The 22589-nt window shown below is 41.0% G+C and overlaps 1 protein-coding gene across 3 annotated transcripts in view; it reads left to right on the top strand.

Moving 5' to 3' along the window:
- Positions 1–22589, top strand: part of ELMO1 (engulfment and cell motility 1) — a 560600-nt gene that overhangs the window by 157134 nt on the left and 380877 nt on the right. For all 3 annotated transcript variants that reach the window (XM_061198670.1, XM_061198671.1, XM_061198669.1), the window contains 2 exons: positions 1101–1151; positions 12614–12783. In XM_061198670.1, the coding sequence (XP_061054653.1) occupies positions 1101–1151; positions 12614–12783 (221 nt within the window). The remainder of the gene's footprint in view (positions 1–1100; positions 1152–12613; positions 12784–22589) is intronic.

Genomic DNA, 22589 nt, shown 5'->3' with positions numbered 1-22589 from the left:
TCATCACCATAATCAATTTTAGAACATTTAATCACCCCCCCAAAAACCCCTGCACCCGTTAGCACTCACTCCCAAATCCTCCTCCCCCAGCCCTTGGAAACCATTAATCTGCTTCCTGTTTCTATGGATTTGCCTCTTCTGATAAATGGAATCATAAAATATGTGGCCTTTGCCTCTAGATTCTTTCACTTGATGTTTTCAAGATTCATCCATGTGGTAGTGTGTATCAATAGTTCATTTCTTTTTATGGCCTAATAATATTCCATTATATGGATTTACCACATTTTGTTTATCTAGTCATCTGCTGATGGACATTCAGGTTGTTTACACTTTTGGCTATTATGAATAACATTTCTATGAACATTCACGTACAAGTTTTTATGTAGACATACAGTTTCGGTTCTCTTGGGTGTATATGTAGGCATGGTATTGCTGGGTCATATTCCCTTAATATCCTTTTTAAATTGCTTTTCTTGATTGCTATCCTTGGGCCCCGTATTCCTGTTTTCTGGGTTTATATTCACTTCCTCTGTACTGAATGCTGTCTATGACTTGGTATAAAGAAACAGAACAGAAATAGACTCACGGACTTTGAAAACAAACTTATGGTTCCCACAGGGGAAAGGTCGGAGGTTGGGGGGAGGGATGAGTTAACAATATGGGATTAACATATACACACTACTGTATATAAAATAGATAATCAACAAGGACCTACTGTATAGCACAGGGAACTCTACTCACTATTCTGTAATAACCTATATGGGAAAAGAATCTGAAAAAGAATGGATATATGTATACGTATAACTGAATCACTTTGCTGTGCACCCGAAACTAACACAACATTGTAAATCAACTATACTCCAAAATAAAATAAAAATTAAATTAAACAAAAAGAATTGAGGGGAAAAAAATTAAAGTTAATACATCTGGGACCCAGTTTAAAGTTCTTTGTGAAATAGCTCAAAATTACTCAAGTGAGAATAAACTGAATCATATGAATGCTTATTATATAGAGTCTCTGCTAGATTATATTTACCTTTATTCTCTTCTTTTCCAAGCTTCCACTTGAAGATTTACAAAGATTTTTTTTTCTTTTCCAGAATCGCAATGAAATAAAAAATGGCACTATCCTTCGATTAACCACATCTCCAGTAAGTTGATCTTTGTTTGTAGCTTTCTAGTAAAGTCTTTGATCTGCAGTTTGTTAAAGGGATTATGGGATGTTAATTTTTCACGGTGACTTTTGTGAGAAACAAAAGATCTTTGGACGGTCCTCATATTCTGGACTGGCAAGAATGCCCCTCCTTCTATTTCCCATTACAGAAAGGGCAGTTTTTGTTCCAGGTTATGTGCAAGTAAATTGACCTTAAAGTTTGAGTTTTGGGGTCATCTCAGCAATTCTCATATTACAGATGGGATAACTCAGCTGTACTGATCGGTTTTACCTGCCTGTCCACAGCTCCACCTAAGGCCATCTGAACAAATTGAGACAACAAACAAAGGAAACAAAACTAGAGACAGCCCATTACTTCCCTTTGAAGTCAGAGGGTGTGTCTGTGTGTGAAAGAGAGTGTTTAAGCATTTTCTAGTTTTGGTCAGTTATTATGACAATTCATAAAAATATAGTTTAAGAAATGTTTGCCACTTACGCTTTCACCGACAGCTGATTCTAGAAAAAAAAAACAAAACACTTTAATGTCTTCCAGATAAAAGCTGCTAAACAAAATGCTACAGTATATTTAGATTACTCTAGCCAACTATGTTGCTTATCTTGATCTTTCTGGCTGGCTTATAGATACTTTGGGTAGTAACATTAGCATATTTCAACTACGTATTTTTCACAGTGCATTTTATCGCTTTCCTAAAAAATAATCTGCACAAAATACACCAAGTGTTACTATTTTCACTCTGCATATGTGATGAAAACTGTGTCTAGCTCTCATTTTCAGTTTCCACTGAAGCCATGTGGTAGGCTAAAAATAAATTTAAAAATTGGGAAAAGCATCTGGCTAAACTTAAATTGTGGGTACTGTAACCACCACAAACTCTTCTTGTCGAAAATTACATTAGAGAGGCTTACAAACTCCTGAACATTTTACCCAGTAACATTTTGAGCCTAAACACAGTGATGGACTCCATAAGAATACGCTGCTGGCGTTGGCTGAACTGTCTTTTGGTACCTTCTTTTCCACTTAATGGGAATTATCATTCATACTCATTTTTCAGTGGCTACATGATGAGCTGAGACATTTTTGTCTGCCTTAGCATTGATCTTCTTACTTTAGTCATCATGAATTCATGTTAATTTGACCTTTAGAGACCATGGTTTTCATTTGGGTTTCGTAGTTCCTATTTATCCTGCTGAAATTATTCATCTGCTTGATGGGCAGAAAGGGTACACCTTGCCTTTTGTTTCATCTCAGAATTAGAAAGGCACTGCTTTTTTTAAAAAAATCTAGGCCTTCACTAAATGAAGTCAGTTCTCTTTTTTATTTGCCATGGGTTCATGAACAAAATTTCTGCAGCGCTAAGCTACTCCTTGAAAGAACGTTAGGTGTTTGGCAGGGTAGAGTTTGTCAGCATCTGGAAAGTCAACGTACTAACACCATGGCATGACTTGGCATCACTGGGGACGATGGAGCTTGTGCTCTTCATATACCCAGCACGGTGAATGGAGAGATGTGAAAGCCAGTGCACAAGGCAATATTATACGATGGAATTCACTACAAGAGATTGGTTTACATTTTCCAGAGGACAGTGGTCCCCAAACCTGAATGATTGGTAGAATTTTTTAAATGCTGATGTCTGAGCCTTTAAAGAGAAGCTGAATAATGATATCTAGGAATAGGGTCCAGGCACATGCACTTTAAGTAAGCATTTATGGTTTGACTGTAGCCACAGGGTATAGAATTGGGAATTACTCTATAATCAAGATAGTTTGGATCTGTAAACTTCACTTGTTGCTGGTAGATTTTTAAAAAAATTGTTTTGTGTTTGACTGAAAAATATGGGTCAGCAGATGCTAACTCTTTCACTTTTTACATACACAATAAAAATATATTTTAAAAAAATAGCTGTCTCTATTAAATTTGCTAGGAGGTATTAGAGTACCATAAAGAAACTGGCAAGCAGTGTTGTGCTAGCTTTTACAAGTCCTTTCATCTACCTCAGCTGAACTCTCCCTGTAGCCAGAAAAGACGCACACATGCCCACACTCGTACACACATGCATACACACACTCTTGTTTTAGGCGATGTGCAGCTGTGCTGAGTCTCACCTCCACTCTATCAGTGATGGTATTTTTGTTGATGGATTTATTTTCAGTCCCCCTCTATATAGAACTATCCTTTCTGGATTGTTCCTAACAAAATAGGGCATTAATAAGAGAAGATCGAAAAAAACAACCTGCATTTTTATTCTTTTAAAAGTCCAACACTTGGCTGATCGTCTTCCTCTGCATTGCACATCTTTAGACAATCTCTCTAGTGACCATCTTAAACATGTATCTTTTTTAGGTGTCCTATCCTTATCCATCTCTCCAGTATCATGAAAATCTAGCCATGAACATACTCAGGGAATGTGTGCAAATGTGTGTGAATTTCTGAGCATTTCAGGGTTTGGAGACCTTCAGATTGTGCAGCTAAGTAGTGTTCCCTTGTACCTGCCATGATAATAATACCTGTGGAAATCTAACCTGAGGTCACACGTTGCATAAAGCACATTTTACATAAATTTTGGCTATTGTTCCTATTAGAAGAAGCTTGCGTTCCCAGACCGTTGTTTTCACTTTCCTGAAATTTTTGTTTTAAAAAGTTTTCACAGTAAATATATTTGTAGTCTTGGAGTGTGGAAAGCCACGCTAAGTAGGACACAAAACCCAGAAGTCATAAAGAAAAAGATTGATAAATTTGACTACCAAACAATAAAAACAACCCCACAAAACCTTCATGTTTGGAAAGAATTCCAGAAACAAAGTCAAAAACAGCAAATTAAGGAAAACAATTGGCAACATGCATGATAAATAGAGGGCTAATTCCTCAATTTGCAGGATCTCTTATGAATAAATTAACTGCCCCCAAAACAGATGGCCAAAAGCTATAAACAAAAATGATTTCTTTCTCTCTCTTGATCTATAAATCTATACATATAGTCTATCTATAGATATATATAGATAGATGGATCTATATAGATCTATATATGGCTATTTAGCTATAGCTGTATAGATCTATATAGATATAGATACATATGAAAGAAAAAACTCAATCTTTCTCTCAAAAGAGATGAAAATCTACACTCCTAGATAATCAAGGTGTGAGGCAAAGATGCTGTGGTGTCAAGAGTATAAATTGGTACAGCCTCTTTGGAGAGCAATTTAGCTGTATCCACCCAAGCTTAAAATACATGTCTTTGTCCTAACAATTTTACTGCTGGGAATTTATCCAATAGATAGACTCACAAAAGCACTGAAGGACACACACACACACACACACACACACACCATACACACCCATACAGGGCTGTATGCGTCATTGCTTTCAGTAATCAAAAACTGAAACCTGTTAACTGTCTATCAGTTGAGACTAGTTAAATGCATTAGGTAATAACCATGTGATAGAATACTGTGTAGCTGTAAAAAAGAATGTGTCATGTGCTGCCTCAGAGGCATCTAAAAATTTTATTATTAAGTGCAAAAGCAGGTTGCAGAACATTGTGTATGGAGTGACAGCGTTATGCACAGGGAAAGGAGGTGTATGTATGTTGATAGAAGGATAGAAATGATTCTCAAGGGATAACACAAGAAACTGTTAACATTAGGCTAACTTTATTTATCATTTTATAACTTCTGGTAGTACTTACATATTTCTATACCATGTGCTGGTATTATTTTTAATTAAATAAATACACAAATACATATCATAATGTCACTACAGTATACAAGAGGTGAATCATAACATTCCATGCTAAAACCATTCCAGTATTCCAAACTATTAGATTTTTAAGAGCCGTTTTATATATGACCTGAACTCTTCTTGCCTTTTATCCCTCATTTGGCCCGTGTGGACATGTTAAATAAAACTGCTCATCAAGTATCTACTGTTGCTTTGTCAGCTCTAAGCATAACCCTGCCTTTCTGTTCTCTCTCGTTTGGGGAAATGATATTAGAGGCATCTGGGTCAGAGGGCTTGTCACACTGATTTCGGGGGCCAGTTACCCTGGCAAAAAGAAAAACAGTGTTATCTCAGTCACTCTGTGGATTCAGGTTATCAGAGATTCTTAACAGGGAGGCCATTAAAATTTTTGGAACCAATTTCTCTCCACTGAGCTGAGAAACTTGAAAAGAATTGTAAGCTGTCTTAAGTTCTATTTCTCTCCATTGCCCTATGAGCCTAACTTAGAGAGAAGCCAGTGGAGGCTTTTAGGCACAGGAGTGACAAGATCACTCTGGCTGCTGCCCAAGAACAGATTGTAGGTGGCAGGGGGACAGGTTAGGAGTTCAGTGCAGCAGTCCCGGCAGGAGATGAAGATGGTGCGGGCTGCCTGCGTTGTAAGGACATGGAGGGTCTGAAGGAGTGTGAGAGGGCAAGCCCTAGCACCTCCTGATACTTTGGATGTGGTGCCCCTTGAGAGAGGCTGCGAGGATGGCCCGGTATTTGGGCACAATAAACAGTAGTGCTGTTTACTGGAATACAAAGTTTGGGAAGGGGAAAATGAAGAGTTCGAGATGCCTGTTATGTGCCCGTGAGCACAACATGTCAACCAGGCAGTTAGGAATGTGTGTCGGGCAGCCTGGAGAATACAGGTGTGCCAGCCATCACAGGTACGTGGCGTGGAAGGCCATGGGCTGGGTGAGGTTGTCCGCCACAGGGAAGGCAGGGCCCTGGGCACACTCCCAGGTTTGGAGGAGGAGCTGGCCGAGGAGCTGGCCAAGAAGCCAACAGAAGAAAGTGCTTCAAGGAGAAAGAAAGGAACACTTAGGTGTGCTGAAGGCTGCTGAGACAGTAGGAAGATCAGATGAGCAAGGTGGGTGTGCTGCACAGAGGTGTTGGTAGCATCATGGAGCCGCTCTCCGCGTAGGTAGGGGTGAGGGTGGAAGCCTCGTGGAGGTGAGGAGAAGAGAGAGTATGAGGTGAGGTGAGTTGCAGCTTTAGACCCACTCTTTATTCCAGAACTTTTGCAGAGAGTGGAAGCAGTGAAATGAGGGCCCGGCTGGAAGTGAATTGATTGGCTCAATGTACAAAGGTTTGTACATTTCTGTTTGTTTTTTAAGACAGGACCGACCTATTAGAGATGTTTGCAGCTGGAAATGATCCACTGCAGGGAGAGAAACTGATGTACGGGTGAAAGGGGGACAAAATAGAAGCAGAATACCTGAGAAGGTGAGAGGGTAAGGGCTCTAGAGTTGCAGGGAAAGATTGACCTTGGATAGGAAACAGGGGCCAGGTGCATAGAATCAGGAAGAAGCAAAGCGTGAGAGTAGAGATCCTGGGCCGTGTCCTTGGAAATAGGAAGATGAAGGAACTCTGGCTGTGCTTTTTGAAGTAGGAAGGTGCAGGAACTCCTGGCTGATTGCTTTGATTTCCTCAATAAAATGTGAGGCAAGATCACCGGTGTGAGGGAAGCAGGGGATGGGGGAGTTTAAGGAGAGAAGAAAAGGTGTGAAGGAGTCATTTTGGAGGGACACAGGAAAGCGTAGTCTGATTGCTGGGCAATATTGAGTGTACATTTGAAAATATCTGTGAAACCTGTGATCCTAAGGACATTTTAGATTACTTCTTAATTGGTATCACGGACCCAGAACCATTCTGGAAGTTTCTTGGGAATAATTTTAAGTAGGACCTTAAAGAATAGAGATGGTAAATACCTGGCACACTTCTACCATACATATCCGTTCTGTGTCACCTGTGATCACTCGGAGGCTGTTTCCCTCTGAGCCTGGGCCCAGAACTTTCTCAGCCCAGGACATTAGGCAGTCACACTGAGCTGTTTGAGGGGCTCAAGGCGAAACTTGTTTTCTATCCTTAGGACAATGCCAGAAAATAAAACTTACTATCTGATACAATCACCCATATAGTTGCTAGACTCTTTTCAGTTGGGCTAACTGCTTGAAAAATCAGAACTAAGGTTATTTTATTTTTTAATAATGTAGATTTTCCCCCAAACATAAAAATATTGCAGACTCACGGAATATTTGAAAAGTGAAGCTTGCTACAAAAAATTATGTAGAATATTACAATTCATAAATAACAATGGGTCATATCTTGATTTGTTTCCTTGGGTTGTGTTTATGCAAATATGTGTGCATATATATTCATTTATTTCTTCATGCATTTAGTGGAATTTTTTTGAACTCCTGGTAAATGCCAGGCTCTGTTCTAGGTACCGGAAATAAAGTGGTGAGCAAATCTGACATATTTCTTCTTCTCCTTTACGTTCCACTGGATACACACCCACACCCATACACATATACCTCTGCCCCTCAAACAGTAAAATATATTTGCATCCTACCCTTTCTCCTAATATTCCATCATGAAGATGTGCCCATGCTATCGTATATTCTCTGAAAGTTTCATTTTTAATTCCATATGATATTTCATCCTATGACTATATCATGGTTATTTAACCATTGTCCTATTGTTGAACATTTTGGTGGCTTCCAGGGTTTGAATATAATGCTATTTTGAGAGCTCCAAAGGTACCACACATCTGTCTAGATACTTAAATGCATTCTCTCAGTCAGGGATGCTCATCACCACCCAGGATTCCTCCAGCTCTGCTGCTCATGAACTCCTTAGGCTGCCTGGCCCAGTCTGCTTGCCTGTCCTCACCTCCTTCCACTTTCTCCTTTGCTCTCCAACCCCAGATACACTGGTCCTCCTTCTGTCCCTCCAGACATACCAGGCTTGTTCCTCCTGTTCCTCCTTTGTACTAACCATTCCTGCTGCCCAGAGTATCTTCCTCAGCCCTTGCCCGATGTGCCTGACTCCTTGTCAATCAGATCTCTGCATCAATGTTGCTTTCTTAGGCTGCTTGTCCCTGAAAACCACTCCATCTTAAAAAGCCACCCCTCACTATCTCATTCCTCTTTTAGGTTTTGCTATGAACTCATCAATATTTAATTTCTTACTGTTAATTTGTTTTATTGTCTGCCTCCCACCTCGAGGACGTAAGCTCCAGGAGAGCAAGAAGCTTGCCTCTTGTTTGTTGCAGAATCCTAAATATATAGAACAGTGCCTGGCTCAGAGTAAGCTTCCAGGAGTATTTGTTGAATCAGTGAGTGAGGATTCTGTCTTTGATTTTGAAGGGGCATAGCTTTATGGATAACTGTAAAGACTTGTCTGAATATAGGCCAAGTGAAATTATGTGCCAAGTAATCTTTGGCAAATAACTGATGCCAAAAAAGTAAGTTTTTCTTACACAACCCCAGTATCTTAATAATAAAACTTATTCTCACATTATTTTTCCTAATAAAAGTTTCACATCCACGTTATTAGAAATTAAGGAAGGTAAAAAGAATACATATCTCTACCTGTTCCAGTTCCACCTGGAAAAATATTGCATTAAAAATGTCACAGCAGTTTGATGTATAATAATATTTTGATTGGGGCTCACATAGGGCATTAACATCTATGGAGCAAACTTTCTCTAGGCAGACTTCATGATAAGGGTTCCTGCCCACCTGAGGAACAATCTATGGCTTTGTGGGTTGGGGGAACCCTAAGCGTGATCTCGTCACAGTTCCTCAGTGTACCGATGAGGAAAATGAGGCCCAGAGATTAAGAGAATTTCTCCAAGGCACCAGAGCTAACCAGTGACAGGGCTGGAAGTAGCCCGGCTTCTCACTCGTAGTTCAGGGAGCTCTCCACCACAGCCCACCAAGCTGGCCATAACCCTCCCATCCTCATGAATGATGTGTCCCCTCCAGTGGTTTACTTATATCCTGAAACCACGAGGAAAACTTACCCAACACCAAATGCCTCGGGAACTTGACATTTTTATGAAGGGTTGACTTCTTAGATGATGGCACTCAGGGAAGGAAGAAGGTCTGCCCTGAAGGATAAGAACACCTCTATGAAAACAGGGCATATTGTTTTCAGGCACTAGGTCAAGTGCAGGAGAGTTGTGGACCGTTCCATAGAAACTTCTCAGGCGATTGCATCTATGAGCTGGATGTTGCTGTCTGACACAATTTGGAGCCTTTATTACTGTTATTGGGAGTAACTCTTTGGCTGAGACCCCAGCAAGTCAGAGTATCGCTTTGTTGTACTGGTGTGTGACTGTCCTGGTAAAATATTTTTGATTTCCACAACAGCAACCGATTAGCAGTCCTAGGATTTGGGACTATTTGGTCTTTTTAAAAAAATTTTTTTATTGCAGTATAGTTGATTTACAACGTTGTGTTAGTTTCTGCTGTGTATTAAAGTGATTCAGTTATACATATATATAAATTCTGTTTTATATTCTTTTCCATTTTGATTTATCACAGGATATTGAATATAATATAGTTCCCTGTGCTCTACAGTAGGACCTTGTGGTTTATCCATTCTATGTGTACTAGTTTGCATCTGCTAACCCCAAACTCCCAACCCACCCCTCCCCCAGCCATCTTCCCCCTTGGCAACCACAGGTCTGTTCTCTACATCTGTGAGGGGCTGTTGAGTCTTAATTCTTCTGCTTGGGACGCTTGTCCTTTCCAGGTTTCTGTTTTTGTCTCTCTTCACTTCTACTATTTTCAATTAATCCATTCATGAACTTCTAAGTAGGTAACATTTCAAGCACATACAAAAGCAGAAAGAATGGTATAATAAATCTCATCTACCTAGATCTTATAATTATTGACTCATTCTTTCTATTTTCTTAGCAAATGTTTCTGCTGAGAAATGTACCCTTTTAAAAGGGCGGGTAGATTGTCTTTTTGCTACAGGAAGCCACGAGGGGCTTGTGGTGCCCCAGCTGGAGAAGACGAGGTGCTGATTAGAAGACAGAGGCAGAGCCCATGAGCCCTGTGGGGCTGGGCCACACCTCCGTCATCACTTTGAGACGCAGTATCGTGGGAGTTTTAGAACAGCGGTTCTCAGCATGTGATGCCACGATCATCAGCATCAGCAGAGGCAGCAGCAGCACCTGGGAGCTTGTTAAACATGCACTTTAGGGGACTCCACCTCAGGCCTACAGAAACAAAAACTTTGGGTGGAGCCTAGGTATCCATGTTTTAAGAAACCATCCAGGGGGTTCTCATGCACGACACAGTGTACTACTTTAGAGCCTGTTCCCAGATTCCAGCTGCCCAGGTTCTATCTTAGCTCCAGCATGGACAAGCTGTATGACCCTGGGCAAGTTACTTAACTTCTCTACACTTCCATTTCCGTTGTAAAATGAAGATAATGAAAGCTCCTGCCTGAAAGATTGAATGAAGTCCTGCAGGAAGATATTTCGAAGAGTGGCTCATAAAAAAACACTAGGTGGGAATTCCTTGGCAGTCCAGTGGTTAGGACTCCACACTTTCACTGCCGAGGGCCAGGATTCGATCCCTGGTCGGGGAACTAAGATCCTGCAAGCCACGCAGCGCGGCCAAAAACCGAAAATCTAAAATCTATGTAGTAAATCTACAGTTACTAAGTAACTGTCAGCTGTTTTTAATAGTGGTATTAACAGCACCAAACACTATTAATTATGACAATGAAATCATTTTTGAGTCCTCATTATTATCATAATCTCTATAGTAAATGCAGACTTCCGGCTGGGAGAAAAATGTATTTTTCAAGGAATTCAAAGTGATTCACTTGGGTTAAATATTGTATGTTACTGTTAATGCTGTATCTCCATTTGAAAATTTTGGAGAATGGTACATCTTTGAACAACGTAACAAGATAAATAAAGTGATTCTCCCTTTCTTAAAAATGGAATTTAGGGTTTGAGCCTTTTGTCAGCTATGTGGGTATCAGTGAATGAGTAGGAAAGGTTCTTATTCTCCTGCACCTTCCTTTGCTTCCTTCTTCTATTCTAGTTTCTGATGCAAAGTGTCAAGTTTTGGTTGTAATTACATGGGAGACCATAGTATATGTCTCTGACCAAGTGATAGGAGTATGGGTTTCATCTGTCTTGGTCACTGAAGAATTGCATTGGTTTCCCTGCTGAATCCCCTTCTTTCTGCGGGGCTGCTTCCAGCTGACAGTGAAGGGGAGCTGGGCAGGGAGGAAGGGGGCACTTAGGGTGGAGTCCCTTTGCTCTTAGTTCCTGTGTGGATTCTATTTTTTCTGCTCTGCAATCTTAACCCTGTTATAGTTCACATAGGGCTCCTCTGATATTTCTAATCAGTTTCTGTTTGGGAGAAGATGCCTCATTGTTGGGGTCAAATATACCTTCTTCCCCTTTCTCTGAAATATGACAAGTTTCAAAGGAGAATATGAGAATGGCAGCGTGCTTCAACCATTGCAGTTTTGAGTTAATAACTACAAAGATACTCAGTTATTTCTATTAAGCAAAAACACAGGCAGAAAAATTTATTATCTTATTTTTCCTACTGTCTGTCCCAACTGAAAGGTAGATATGGAAACCTTTACTGGGTGAATGAGAAATACAGAAGACACATTATTATCTAGAAGTTCAGCTCCTCCAGTATACTTCTGTCCTGCATGTAGAAGCAACGTGCAAATGCCTTAAAAAGGGGAACTTTAATTGGAGACAAAGCTGCTAATTTGGTTGCCTGATTATTTTGTTTTAAATTCACGCAGTAAATAGCTAATGGATGTGAAACACGTGTTGTTGAAAAGTGGAATTTACAAGCCCCATTGTGTTGTGCTGGAAGACTTTCAGTAACCCGGAAAGATTATTTGGGTGTCTAATGAAGCTTTTGAACATTGTGTGTAGGCAGTTATTACTCAGAGTATTGACTGAACGGGTGAACATGCTGTATAAATTTGTGTAATTGCTTAATTAAGCAAATAGCTTTCTGTCATTTATAGATAATAATTTTACTTAAAAAGTAAACATTCTACCCGTTTTCCCCTCCGCACTGCCATACCCGCTCCATTTCTGGGTTTTTTAAAAATTTTTTTTAAAATTTATTTTTATTTATTTATGGCTGTGTTGGGTCTTCGTTTCTGTGCGAGGGCTTTCTCTAGTTGCGGCAAGCGGGGGCCACTCTTCATCGCGGTGCGCCGGCCTCTCACTATCGCGGCCTCTCTTGTTGTGGAGCACAGGGTCCAGACGCGCAGGCTCAGTAGTTGTGGCTCACGGGCCTAGTTGCTCCGCGGCCTGTGGGGTCTTCCCAGACCAGGGCTCGAACCCGTGTCCCCTGCATTGGCAGGCAGATTCTCAACCACTGCGCCACCAGGGAAGCCCATTTCTGGGGTTTTACTGTTCTTGGGCTCTTGCTTTTCCTTGAGATGGGAATATGGGTCCTGTCAAAAGAGGGCCACTGATTCCCGCTGTGAAATTGACAGGCATTGCCTGAAGTTGGAGTCATTATGGTTGGAAACCTGCCCTTGGTTTGTAATACTCATCTAGTCTTGTGCTTTTGGCCTTTGAGTCTTCATTTCTCAATGAGATGTTAATTTTTTGTCTGTTGTGGTTTCCTCCGTGAATACTGTGCTTTGTTTTTGTCCCCGGTAAGGCTCAAAACGCCCACCAGCTCCATGAACGAATCCAGTCGTCGAGTATGGACGCCAAGCTGGAGGCCCTGAAGGACTTGGCCAGCCTCTCCCGGGATGTCACGTTTGCCCAGGAGTTTATCAATCTGGATGGCATCTCTCTCCTCACGCAGATGGTGGAAAGCGGCACTGAGTAAGCATCTTTTACCTAGACTTCCAATCTGTCCTGTGCTTTATAACGTTCTGGGTATTTGTTACTTTTCCTGTACTTGCAATTTCTAGTTTTAAATGCCAGAAATTGTCTAGGCTCAGGGAAAAAAAAATGGCGTTTAAGATAATGTGTGGGCTGTGGTTTCGTACTGTAAGTATCACTATGTTCTCCACCCACCAACTAGCCATTATCTAAGACAATCTCTGAAATTTTAGATTTACAAGGAAAAATATTAGTCATTATCTCTAAGGGCCTTTCCAACACAAATTATAATTCTTCAAAATATAAATCCCTCACATCCTTTGCTTATCCCTAAAAAAAATTTTCCTTCCCTGACTCCATTTTTTAAAAAAGTTAGAATACCTCCTTATGTTTCTAAGTCTTAAACCAGGTCGAAATAACATCCCTGAAGTAATTTTTTAAAAAAATTAACACTTTGAAATACATGTCCTTAATTGTTTATCATTAAGTACAATAAACATTTATTAGGTACCCATTGTGTGGAAAAAAGTGGAAGTTGGGAAAATTTTAAATGATGTGAACCTTGCCATCTAAATATTTATGGAGGCAGAATTCAGTTGAGGTACAGTTCCTCCTGAGGGCTGGGAGTCTAGAGGTTGGACCAGTTACATCTCATGGAACCTTACGGGGGGTGGGGGGGGTATCAGTGAATGGGCCTTGAAGGAGTTTGAGTTCTACCATGAGCAAGGAAGGAATGGGCAAGGAAGGAATGGGCATTGGGGAGCTCACCTTCTCAGGGTAGGGTTTGATCTCTGGTGTGATTCTCTGGCCACAGAGCCAGATGGGTCTTGCTTTTACATGTGTGGACAGATAATTCCCTTGACCACAGAATACCAGGGTAGGGTCCACAGGACACTGCTCATTTCCATGTGGTCACGTGCAACTGGTGAAGACTATTAGAGCATGCCAGTTAGAGCATGTGAGAATGCTGAGCCAGCTAACTACATAGTAATATGCTAAATAAATAATGTGCAGAGTTGAGATAGGTATTTGTTAGGAAAGAATAAATAGCATTTAGAATTGGGGTGTAAACCTGGGCCAGTTAAATCTCTCTTCAGTATGTGGTGATTTAAAGAATGACCTGCTGACTGTACATGGTAGAGACCTGTCTTGGCCCACTCCCTTCCTTCCTTCCTTTCTTCCTTCCTGTCTCCTCCTACACTTGGCATTATTTAGCCTCTGTAGTTGGCACTAATGAAAGATTCTTTTTTTTGCCTCATTCAAAGAGAGCATGTTTTATAACAGCAAGAATATCTCCTGTATAAGAATGTTCTCTAGAGTTTGGAGCTGGAGGCCTTCATAAAGAAGTAGAGAAAATATCTAGGATGAATGGGGGCAGGGGAGTCAAATCCAAGAGGACTGGCAAGCAGGACTGGGTAATCTGGAAAGGCTCAGTTGTAGACAGGTATCATTTATTTATTTATTTAAATTTATTTATTTATTTATTTATTATTTATTTTTGGCTGTGTTGGGTCTTCGTTTCTGTGCGAGGGCTTTCTCCAGTTGTGGCGAGTGGGGGCCACTCTTCGTCGCGGTGTGCGGGCCTCTCACTGTCGCGGCCTCTCCCGTTGCGGAGCACAGGCTCCAGACGCGCAGGCTCAGTAGTTGTGGCGCACGGGCTTAGTTGCTCCGCGGCATGTGGGATCTTCCCAGACCAGGGCTCGAACCCGTGTCCCCCGCACTGGCAGGCGGACTCTTAACCACTGCGCCACCAGGGAAGCCCTCATTTATTTTTTTAATGATGACTAAAACTCTGCTCATTACATTTTTGGCAAACATCAGCTTAGAGTAGGGCAGAGAATCTCAAATTCTGGGTGTTATCAGAATCCAAAGTGGTTACTGAAAAATTGGGGTTGGAGCTTGAAACAGCTTGAGGGAAGTTAAATTAGTTTAGGGATCCAAGAGACTGGCCCAAGGAAAAGGAGAAAGAGGGTTCTGTCTTTGTTGGAAGCTCCAGCTGAAATCTAGTGTAGAGCATGTCAGATCCCTCATTCCTTGTTACTCGTGAGCAGTGGATTTCGAGTTGTGATTACAACCACCTTCCCTGGTAACTGTGGACAACTTCATGAGACTGCCACGTGTGGTAGGCCCCTGTTCACGCCCACCACTGCTTCTGGTGGGACAGTGAGCCCTGGGAGCTTCTGCCTCCATCACATTTACAACGTGTTAGATAAAAATGTAAAACTGTCCTCATGTTTATTGATTTATCTAAGTCCCAGACATTGATGTATCAAAAACACTGCATCAGAGCCAGTCATAATGGAACCTGCTAATATTAGGTGGTTCTGCCACAGATACCCAAGTATCCAGGGGCTTAAGCTCTGGAATATTCAGAATGACATTGTGTTAATACTTCCAAATTTATCAGAATTGCAATCATAATTACAATTACAGTGGTACATACGCTGAAAGCCAGAGTCCATGTGATATGCGCCCTGAATAGAGGACTGGACCTGAGCTCCAGTACCTCTGGAGGTTGGCAGTTATGTATTTGACAATGAGGGAAAATGCATGTTAGGGGCTTTACTTTTTTAGTTTCTCATTATATTTGTTTGCTAGTGCTTCCATAATAAAATAGCACAGACCAGGTGGCTTAAAGAACAGAAATTTATATTCCCACAGTGCTGGTGGCTGGAAGCCCAAGATCAAGGTGTTGGCAGGCTTGGTTTCTTCTGCAGCTCTCTCCTTGATTTGCTGATGGCCACCTTCTTCCTATGTCCTCACATCATCTTTCCTCTGAGCACAAGCATCCCTGGTGTCTCTTCGTGTGTCTAAATTTCCTTCTCTTATAAGGACACCAGTCAGATTGGATTAGGACACACCCTAATGACCTCATTTTAACTTAGTCACCTCTTTAAAGGCTCTATCTCCAAATACTGTCCCATTCTGAGGTACTGGGGGCAGGGATTCGACATATGAATTTGGGGGGGGGGACACAATTCAGCCGATAAGACTCATCAAAGGGACACTCCCACCTTGTGCTCCATAAGAGAAAGAGTAAAAACTGATACTATGTATTGTCTTGTCAACATTAGGACTTTTCATCTGTGCTGTTGCCTTACTCTGTAATTCATCTTGACTTACTGAGTGACCCAAAGACTGATCACTGGGGACAGGAGGTCTGAATTATCTCTCTCTGTTTCACATGTCAATACTGAATTTACTTTATGTGAACCACAGTAACTGAATTCTTTTTTTTCTATAGTGTATCATCCTCATTAATATTTTAATTATTTATAATCTGTAAGCCATCCCCATTTGTTACATGCAGCCAGATTTCAGACAGATGAGCAGAACTCAAGACCAGATCTTGGGTGAGTTCTGGTTTGCATTGTCTCTTACACTTTCCCATCACACTATGCTACTGGGAAGGGATGATGTCTCTCTGAATCACCTTGGTGTGTGCCCTCATCACCACTTTATATAAGTTATAGGTCATGCTACACTTAGGGATGGAGGAAAGAGGACACTGGAGCTGTACAACCTCCTCCCTTCCTTCTGCAAGGTCTTACAACTCATGCTAAGAAGCTGCTCATTTAATGCACAGCTATTTTCAGATCTTTTGCTCAGATGAAAAAGAAAAGAGAAAGACACTTTTCTTATAAGGAAACCCGGCTTCTCAATTAAACAAGACTTTAATTAATTAACAGGAAACCTCCGGAATATAAACTGCACCAATTAAATAGACCCTACAATTTGGAAGGCATTTACTTATGGAAGGCATTTACTTAAGTCCTGGGCAGACTTCCAGCTGGGAAAGGCAGAGGTTTCCTGAGCAGGACCTGTGGAAATTTTTAGGAAACACTGAAGAAATGTAGCTGGAATTTTTCTGCTTACTTTGAGCTGTAATGAGATTCAAGGATAGACTTGCCTGTTTGCCATTGCCCAAGGCTGAGCTTTTAAAGGTCTCTCTCCAGCTGGTACCAGGAGCGACGATGGGGGAAAAATTAGCCACAAAGGAGCAAGGGGAAGTGTCACTTTGGCAGAACACAGTGTCTAAAACTTGAATTTAAATGTTTCCATTCTTGTGGAATTTTGAAATTCCATGTCTAGTTTCAGCTTGAAACATCGATGTAGAAGCAAATAAATTTGTGGGGAAACTTGTTTCCCCAACCTGAGCCAGGAAATGGTGCCCATTAAGGAATGGGCAGTGGTTTTTTTTAAAGATTTCTCAGAAATTATGTATTTTATTTTATTTGAAAGAAAAAATATTGTACCTGCAACTCTAAATCCATTGTAGTGAATAACACTGCTTTTCTTTGGGTTTTAATAAAACACTGTGTTCTTTGTCTACGCTGCTATGCACATAGATAATTGGACAGTTTACCCTGTGCCCTTCTACTGTTCAACCATCAGAAGAACAGGGGGAACATTTCCAAGAATGAAAGGATCCTTATAGTTTCCCACTTGGCAACATGACAGGAAAATTATGCCCTTGGAATATGAGTAAGCAGTAGCAACACCCTGGCAGAAAAGTTAAGAGTGAAAGAAATTAAATTCACGTATTTACGAAAAACTCATTTTTTTTGAATTAGCTTTCTCTCCTTAATAAAAAAAAATATTTATTGTTTAAAAAATAAATGTAAATAAGCAGAAGGAGGAGAGTAAGAGTCATTTGTAATCTGCCTTTCCAGAGACAAATATTTTTAACATCTTGGTGTATATTGTTTTTGTATATTCTTTTAGATACACACACACACATACACTGGCTTTACAAAAGTAGAATTATATTATTCATGCTCTCTGTAGCCTGCTTTTTGTACCTAACAATATTCCTATGTGATTAAATATTATTCCCCTCATCATTTTTGTTATCTGCCTATTAATTCATTTTTAAAGCTCTGTTGAGGTACAGTTGATATGCAATGTAATAGGAGAATTTGAAGGCTATGCAGAGTAGAGTTAACCATTCCCCTGTTGTTGGATATTTACACTGCTTTCAGGTTTTTTCAGGATTATGAACATTCTCTCATCAGTTTTTCCTTCAGCAGAATCTCTGTGAATATTTATTCTGTTAGAATAAAATTCCTGATTCAGAGGATATACACATGTTGAAGCTGTGTTAAAATAAGAACAGCCCCATAGCTTGTTGACGTGTCCTAATTTGTACTTTACCATTCATGTCGGGGGTATGTCCATTCCTAACACCCTGGGCAATACTGGGCTGGCGTTTCCTTAGGGATTCTAGCTTTCCTAAGAAAAATAGCAGTGAGGTATTTGAGGAGCTTTCACTAATCTGGGGAATTTATAATTACTTTTTATTTGCTTGGTTGGTCATTTCTCCAAAATTTGGCTGTATTAGGAACAGGGCAAAGAGTCCTGTAGTTGTTTTAGAGATATGTAAAGCCCTTAAGTAATTGTCTTAAAAACAAACCACATTTGCTGTATAAACTATCAATCCCCTCCCCATTCTGTCATATAGATGACACAGATGAGGATATTTGGGTGTATGTATAGCTATGTGTGTTTGTGTTTATAAAAATTGTCATTGTTAACACACGAACAGTTTCATATTCAACTTCGATTATTCAGATCGTTTCCTCCTGGCTGGAATCAGAGCTGCGACTGTTTCTCAGGAGATGTGAAAATTGAGTCTTGACCTGCATTAAGCACCCTGAAATGATGTCTTGGCTTTGATGCTGCCAGGCACCCACACTTGAGAATGGATTTGTAGGTTTTATTCACTTAGCAAAGTATGTATTATTTAAGTGCTGAATATTCCTGACACTGGGTTAGGCACGTGGGTGTATGTGTGTGCGTAGAAAATACAAACATGCATATGACAGTTTGCGACTGTGTGACATGTTTTGAAATTTTGTCTTCATACAAAAGATGAATTTCTTTTTTGAAAGTAACTTTGTTAGCCTCCACGGACATGGATTGTTGGCTCTAACTCATGCTGCCGCTTCTGAGAATTCAGTGTCTCTTATAAGCCTTGGTTGTTCTGGAAGGTCCAGGCCAGGCCACATTGATCAGCGACTCTTTGCCAGCCGCCAAGCACAGGTCACACCATGTGTGTCTTGGACTTCGCCTCGGACAGAGGCCATGGGGAGGAGCAAGTAGCTCCCCAGAGTTGGAAAGAACCTGCTCTGTGTGGTCTGTGGGCCCCAGCTGAGAAGCCTGCTGTGTCTTCTCAGCTCCCTCTGTCTGCTTTCCTGGAGCTGCACTTAGCAGAGCTCAGGGAGTTCCAACTGCAGCAGCCCTTCTGGGGCCCTGCCAGAAATTTGCATCACAAACGCCAAAGGGGCCAACCGTCTAGGGCTTTGTCGGGGATTGTGTGGCAGAAAATCCCTTATGCTGGCACTCCGCCTCGCCATCCCTTTTTGCTTTGTTTCTGTGTCTTTGTCTATCACTACGGTAATGGAAATGAGAAGGGGTCACACAGCCTGTTTAAAGAAGAGATTATCTTCTGCTAGGAAAAAGATGCCATAGCTTGGGCTGAGGTGAGGGGCTTCTGAGCACTGTGAAACATCAGTCTTTCGAGAATCATTTGTTCTCCAGATATGTTTCTTTTAAAGTGGGTGTATATTGAGAGAGAGAGAGAGAGAGAGAGAAACTCAGTTAGGAAAACAGACATCACAACAAAAAGTTCGTCTTCTGCTTACGTTTACTCTGAAGCCAAAGTGAGGAAGTGAAGTAAGAACACTGTTTAGGCAATGAATTTCTTTCTGCACTCTGGTCAGGGAGAACTTTCTAAGGCTAGGGTCTGCTACAGGGGGTAGAACACATATATAAACCTAAGGATGCTCAGGCCCTAGGCGAGAAAGTTATTTTGGAAAATTGCAGTGACTGCTTTATATATTACACACACACACCCCACAAGCATTGATTTTGTAGCAGTTCTGTTAAAAGATTAACTGAGGCATATTAAAAATTTTTAGAGTGTATTTGAGCAAAAATCAGTTAGAATTGGTCAGTGCCAAACTGGAAGTGGTTAGGAACCCTCTTCCCAGGGGCTGGTGGGGGAGAGGGGAGATTCTTGTAGAGAAGAAGCGGAAGCAGAGCAAGGGAGTTGTTGCATTGGCTGTAGTTAAAAGTCTAGTTGGCTGTTTGTGATTGCTTGTCCTTAGGTTTCCATTTCCCAACCTGGAGGCATTTGCAGGTTTAGGGTTTTAGATTGCTTTTACAGGCCTCCAGAGCATTAGAGCCCCTTCGGTCTAAAGGCCTCCTTGTTCAATTAATTTAACAGTTCCAGACTTAATGGAAAAGTTGCAAGATCAAGGTTCGCCAGTTGTCCTGTTTGTGTCCTTTACAAAGACCTAACTCCAGAGAGCCCCTTGCACCCAGTTGTCCTGTCTTCTCCTAATTGTTGCAGGAAGGGGGACTCCTTCCAGGGCCCGAGAGTGGGCTCTTGTCTAACACTCAGAAATGAATTGTCCTAGGAGACACATGTACTGACAAAGCAAAAGACTTTATTGGAAAGGGGAGTCCGGGCAGAGAGCAGCAGGGTAAGGGAACCTGGGAGAGCTGTTCCTCCACGTGGCTCACAATCTCAAGTTTTATGGTAATGGGGTTAGTTTCCAAGTGGTCTCTGGCCAGTCATCTTGCTTGTGCCCATATTTGGTCTGACTCAGGGTCCTTCCTGGTGGCACGCGCATCTCTCAGCCAAGATGGATTCCAGTGAGAAAGATTCTGGGAGGTTGATAGGACATATGGACTGGCATCTCCTCCCTCCTTTCGGCCCCTCCCGAATTCTCCCGGTTAGTTTTTGGTGGCAGCACCTTGTTTCTTATCAGGACCTCTTGTTGCCAGACAACTCATCCAAGTGGTTATCATCGGGCCTGGCCAAGGTGGGTGGTTTCAGTCAACGGTTCCCTACCATAATCTCTTGCAATCTGGAGCTATTCCTTAGTCTTTCCTTTTCTCTCATGGCTTTGACATTTTTTGAGATTATAGGTGAGCCATTTTTAGAATATTCCCCAATTGGGGTTTATTAAAAGGTAATTAATTAAAAGGTAATTATCAGGGAAAGATAAAAGCATGGCTTTCATAGAGATATAAAATTGAATATGTGTTCAAAGAATGTATTTTACTCATCTGATATGAGGGAACCAGGCAGATGTTTTCACTGGTTCAGAGGAAGAGTCAAAAGGGCACAAATTTATATGAAACAGAGCAATGTCGAAATGAATTGCAAATGGAGACAAAACTGGTTTTTCACCTGCAGGGAGGAAGTTAATTAAATCACCACTAGGCAGGACAAAATGTACATATGCATCAGTTACCTACAACTTAAAGACAACAGGGCTGGAATCTGATAACCCAGAAGAGTAAGCCATAGACAGTGCATAGTTTCCTATTGAAACTCGAAGTCCTTTTTCTACAGGTTTCTCCAGTGTTTTCTTCTTTTAGAAAATGTATGTCTTTGGCTAGAATATCACAGATGCTTGTGTTTATTTCATTGCATCCTATTAATGGCACATGATGTCTCTTTGTCTTATTACTGATGTTCACTTTGACCACTTGTTAAGATAGTACCTTCCAGGTATCTCCCTGTAATGCAGTTTCCCCCCTTTGTAAATAATTAAGAAATAATTTTGGAGTAGTTACACCATGGGAAATGGAAAGTGGTACAAATCAGGTTTGTATATTTTCTCCCAGAGATTTGGCTCTTCAACAATACTAGCACACCACTCTTTAAAGCAATGTAGGCCATTTGTTCCCTGTTTCATTCATTGGGCTATAATCTATCACTATTATTATTTATTTTGATGTCCAATTTGTCCCAGATATGGCTTAGGAAACTTCATCAAGCTGTATTCTGTGTCCTGCCTTGTCTCCCATTATTCTTTGAGCATTTCTGTACTTTTTGGCTCAGCGAAATGTTCCAGGCTTATCTAGATCTTTCCAGCCCTGGACCGAATCATTTCTCCAAGGAGCCCCAGTTCCTTTTAGTGGAGGGTAGTGTTTGGCTCTTTCAAAAGGGCCCAAACTCTGTTCAGGCCTCCTTCCCCATGGCCACCAACTTCTTCCACTCTGCCCAATGGCTATTTGAAGGAGAAGGAAAGGAAGCTAATATATATGTGGATGAAAAATGTCCTCCTGCCATATCAGTAAACAAAGGACATTGTGGCCATCAAGCCCGTCAGCCACTACAGCTGCCCCCCCCACCCTGAGGGGGTTCAGGATGGAGAAAAGCAGGATACTGGTCCTAAATCGCTAAGGTGCATGTCAAAGGAATGATTTCAATGAGCCCAGACTGTTGCATCTTCTCATATATGGAAAAGCACTAAATCCATTAACTTAAGATGTCTGGTTTTTCTTTATTTAACCATAATCTTTTCATGTTCTGACTCCCTGGTTTATTGCAAAACTCCTATGTGTCCCGGCTCCTCCCTTTCCTCTTCGGAGCCGTCCCTCAGCGCTATCTGAGAGGCTGCCTCTGGGATTGAGTCCTCAGAAAGTCCACCGAATAAAATATAATTCTCAACTTTTAGGTAGTGCATTTTATATATATATATATACATATATATATATATATGTATATATATATATATATATATATATTTTTTTTTTTTTTTTTTTAAGAAAGGCAGGTTAAGGAGGGGGAAGGGAGCAGGAAGAGGAAGATCACTTTATATACATTTTTAACTCCCGAGTTTTATCAAACACTAGATCTGATCTTCTCATGGTCAGTTAGGTTTCTGAAGTGGTTACATTTTATGTGGTTGAAAATGTGAAACTTCTTCTGAATTGAGTACCTACCCTGCATGTGCCTGATATTATAGTAGTTGAGTTACAGAGCGAGCCTTTGCCTTCAGGTAGCT

This window comes from Eubalaena glacialis, chromosome 8 (genome assembly GCF_028564815.1).
Source record: "Eubalaena glacialis isolate mEubGla1 chromosome 8, mEubGla1.1.hap2.+ XY, whole genome shotgun sequence".
Classification (NCBI taxonomy): Eukaryota; Metazoa; Chordata; class Mammalia; order Artiodactyla; family Balaenidae; genus Eubalaena; species Eubalaena glacialis.
This window is presented reverse-complemented; position numbering and strand designations above follow the sequence as displayed.